The 4,468-nt window shown below is 36.8% G+C and overlaps 1 protein-coding gene across 1 annotated transcript; it reads left to right on the forward strand.

Moving 5' to 3' along the window:
- The first annotated feature begins 2,001 nt into the window (after nt 1-2,001).
- Nucleotides 2,002-4,190, forward strand: LOC111394188 (BRI1 kinase inhibitor 1-like). The gene is made up of 4 exons (XM_023019954.1): nt 2,002-2,693; nt 2,815-2,941; nt 3,334-3,438; nt 4,029-4,190. The coding sequence occupies exons 1-4, from the start codon at nt 2,002-2,004 to the stop codon at nt 4,188-4,190; spliced, it is 1,086 nt and encodes a 361-aa protein (XP_022875722.1).
- The last annotated feature ends 278 nt before the right edge of the window (nt 4,191-4,468 follow it).

A 4,468-nucleotide genomic window follows, 5' to 3' on the forward strand; every position in this document is an offset into this window, starting at 1 on the left:
AATGAAAACATAGCAATAGATGAAACACGGTGCTAGAATGGAAAACATATATGAATAAAACGAAAGCAGAAACTAGAAGGAGACACTCAGATGCATGCAGCTGAAGACAATTAACAAATGCCTTAACAGGAGAAATTGCACCAAGTGTTGATCTATATCATTGTGGACAAAGTATAGTAATGTCACATACTAAGCATCACGGACCACAACTTGCATTATTCAGTAATTTGGTTTGTAAATCATTCGTGCTCACACGCATCTTCCATAAGACAGACACAACATGGTAGTACATGGCTATTATAATGGGCATTATGCACCTTGATTTTGGCATCCCACCAATGCTCCGGAGCGACTATTAATCCAGTGTCGGAGCGGTACTCAATTCCTGTGCTTCGCAGCATCTCGAACAGGTGTTTGTGCTACTCCTGCAATTTACTCCAATAGTTCTTCATCTGGGATACAGTCCAGTTCTTTCCAACTTTCCTGTTGAACATTTCTGCAATACACTGCCATCCTTTTGTGGAAAAGCATTTGCCTCATCGGCGGCCTTTCGCGATCACAGTTTCGCATGTTGAAATGAAGACCCTGCGCTCGGGGAGTTCCATTTGGCTGACTTTCGCACCGTGGGTTGCGATTCTTGGTGGTCTAAAGCAGCATAGCGCATCGGGGGGCGCTGCCACTTATGCCTAGCTATAGGGGAATATTTGTAATTTAAAAAGCAGCGAAGGAGTAACAAAAGTAAATTCACAGGCTGTATTAAACAGACAGGGAGAAAGAAGCCTATTGTCAACTAAATCAGAGCAGTATGATCATTGGTCCGACTGCCTTTTCCTATGTTACATAGATGCAGAATTTGGGGCAGGCAGCAAACAATGGAAACTGAATAATGTGAATAACTAAAAATTGTAGACGACATACACACTTGCTAAGTAACATAAACTCACTCATCAATGTCGTGTAAACACCAAGGCTACGGATTTGTAATAATTAACAATCACTAGGATTACAAAGTTTCCAAATTAACTGCAGTTTCGGGGAAAACGAAAGAAGCCAATTACAATTTCATTCACATGCGACGTTGCCCGCAGGAAACACTACAATCTGAATAATAGTAGGGAACTCATGAAATGGACACAAAATGTGAGGAGAAAGGTATAAAAAAATTGGTGAATATTTCTGCTTAATAAATTTACTTCTACAATCAACGCCCAGTAATGTTGTCACTAAGCAGTAGATGAAATTTTTCAAGGAGGAGTGGACAATGGTTTCCAGGTCATCGGCGAAGCTGTTCCAGTGCTGGCCGAAGTTGTCCATTGGCGACGATTTCGGTCTTCAGAAGGAAGACGAATTACCCAGTGGTTGTTGAAGAGCCTAGTTGCCACCAGTAGGTGCCCAGAGTTGACGTTGCAATGGGACGCCGATGGATGTTGAGCGGAACAAAATAGATGCAGAGATCCCGGTGCAACGAACACAAACGGCACGGTCTCGTACTGGGCTACCGCACCTTCAGCCGATGAATAATGAACGACGATGCTTAGGTAGATGGAACGATATGGCTTGAATCTCTCACTGGCAGGCAGATCCGGACGCAGGAGTAGCAAAGGAATTCGTTTGGGTTGATTGGGAAATCAGACGGTAGGGCTGGGAATTGTAAGGGATATGTGAGGACAACACTTGATAATCGAGGGCAAAAGTGGAAGAACACTTATCAACGGCATTGTCTTGAATTTACATTTGGACAGAGCAAATTGGTGACAGGGTTGTGCTGTCTTCTCATCACTATAGAAAAACGAGTTTTGATCCAAAAAAACTCATTAAAATGAGCATCAAACAAGAGCTATATCAAATAAAGCCCGTAAGGTGTAAAATGGCCAAAATTGATCACTTAACATAATTGGTCTAATCATAATGTCATTGTGAGCCATACATCTAACTAGTAAAATTTTACAATCGAATGTGAAGCTCATATTTAGAATTATTCTAAAATTTTAATGTTAAATCATGGAAAGAATATATCAGAAGATAAGAGAAAAACATGAAGAGAAACAGCAACTAGAGCAATGTGCAGCAGCAACCTCACCACCTTCACCTTCATCATCTCCTGAATTTTCCTTCTCCGTGGCTCTCCATCCGTCGGCCACACAAATCCCAGCCGATAAAAATAAATCTTCCCTTCCTTCATTTGCTTTAGATTTATCTCTGGCAGATGATATATTTTTTCATGGCCATTTACTTCTTCTCCATCTCCGTTCCCACTTTCCGGTCTTGCCACGCTCTTCCACCAATTCCTTGGATAGTTTGATGCTACCCATAAAAAAACTAAGTAATGAAGGTAACAATACTGATCATCACAACTTTGATCGAAGCAATGTATTCGAAGCCAAAGGGAGGGAAAAGTCAAAATCTTTCTCTTTATTCGGATTATCAAAGTGGCGAAAAGGGTGTGAAAATAAAGAACAAGAAGAGAAGATGACGACAAAATTGATGTTCGAGTTAAGTCATGTGGTGAAAATGTACATGAGAATGGTTAAGCCATTATTTTCATTCGGAAACAGAAGAGGAAATGCTGACTTTGGGAGACAACCTTATTCACTTTCAGGGAATTTAATGTTTAAAAACAAGAAAGAATTGAGAGGAAAGAGAGGTGAATTTTCGGCTCTAGGTTCAATAAGGACATCTCCAAGATATAGCCTGTAAGAAGCCTGGTAGAGCACCTTCACTGACATTTAAGGGGGGAGGGGGTCTTTTTTTTGTATTTTTTTAACAATGGGTCCCACATCGGAACCCATTCTTGTGAGAGAGCTCCACTACCAGGCCTAGTAGAGGAGCATTATCCCTTTTAGTGGCTACTGGCACTCTTACTCTGACTAGTAATAGTGACAGCACCATGGAAGAGTTGCAGACAGCAATTCAAGCTGCAATTGCTCATTGCAAAAAGTCCGTACTGATGGAAGATAAATTGAATTCCCATAGACAGATTTGATTATCAAAATCTTTATTTCATGATTTTTTTTTTTTTTATGTTTATATTTGGCCTGGAGATAACCAGTTTTCTGTATATATTTATATAGATGGAAGATAAATTTTCTAAGTAATATATAATTATATATATATAATTCAATTCTCTCTTTTTTTTGGGTTTTTACTTTTTTTTTTTTTAAATTTACCGTTGATGCTAAAAGAATTATACTTCGAAGCGGTTGAATCTTCAGATTTGTGATGTGCTCGTCCATCTATAGACCCGTTTGATAGTAATTTTTTACCACAAAAAATTAATTTTTTTTATCGTTATTTCACTATTTCAGTCGTCATTTTTAACTTCTTTACTCACAGGTGGGATCCAATTTTTTCTCTAACGATCAAAAAATCAATTATTATAATCACTACCGAACATGCTCTATACTTGTAAAGGGACGCAGAGAACTAGAGTTGGGCATGGTTTGGTTTGGTTCAAAAATTTCAGGTATTTAGTAAGTGGAATCGTCGGGTCCAAATATAATTATGGAACTGTTTGGGTTCAGTTACGTTCGGTATTATTCGATTCCATACCATAATTACATTTTTTAACATTTACAACAACACTACATAAATACAACTAATAACATATTCAATCATAGCTTTTACAAATTAACGAAGTCCAATTCAAAAACATATAAATAACAAGTTGTCAAATAATATTAATTTACCAACATATACAAATACCAAAAAAGTAGATACTAATACTAAAATATTGATGATCCATATCAATAATTCATTTGTTTTAGCCTTCAAGTCTACATAAAAAAAAAAGTAAAAAAAAAAATCTTGAATTAGAAGTCATATAAATAAAATATTTTTAAGTATTACTAATACTTACCAGTTATTTCATTTAATCATCAATTGTTTGACTTGCCATACGAAGAAACTTTGCAGAAAAAATTGAAAAATCACAATTAACAAACATAAATAAATTAAAAATAGTTCAACTAATAAGATTTAATAAGAAAAATAAAACATACATTTTATTACTTGTCTCAATACTCTCATAGATCTCTATCTCTACAATGCAAACTCTATCTTGGGAAACTCTCAAAAGTCTAGATTCTTCCATTAGTCAGTTTTGCATGCAAATCAAGGCATCAAATGTTTTAGGAGTTAAAGAACTCCTAAATGGATCAAGAATGCTCCCTCCCGTACTAACTGCTGACTAAATCAATCAATCACCTAATTAGCTAATTTATTTAGAAAAAATTAAAATATTTTGATTTATTCAATAAAAAAAAAATTAAGAAGATTCGGTTCTTGGTCTAAAATCGAGAATCGAACCGTACCCGTCGGTTGTCAATTCAGATACTCGTTCAAGTATTTAACTTGAGAAGATCTGTCGAGTTCGGTTCGAGAGCTTTGCCCAGCCTTACAAAGAACTCTTTGGGGAAGGTCAATGATTTAGTTGATGTTCAGAAATTTGAACTCAGTCGATGGGATTCTC

This window comes from Olea europaea, chromosome 5 (genome assembly GCF_002742605.1).
Source record: "Olea europaea var. sylvestris chromosome 5, O_europaea_v1, whole genome shotgun sequence".
NCBI classification, from domain to species: Eukaryota; Viridiplantae; Streptophyta; class Magnoliopsida; order Lamiales; family Oleaceae; genus Olea; species Olea europaea.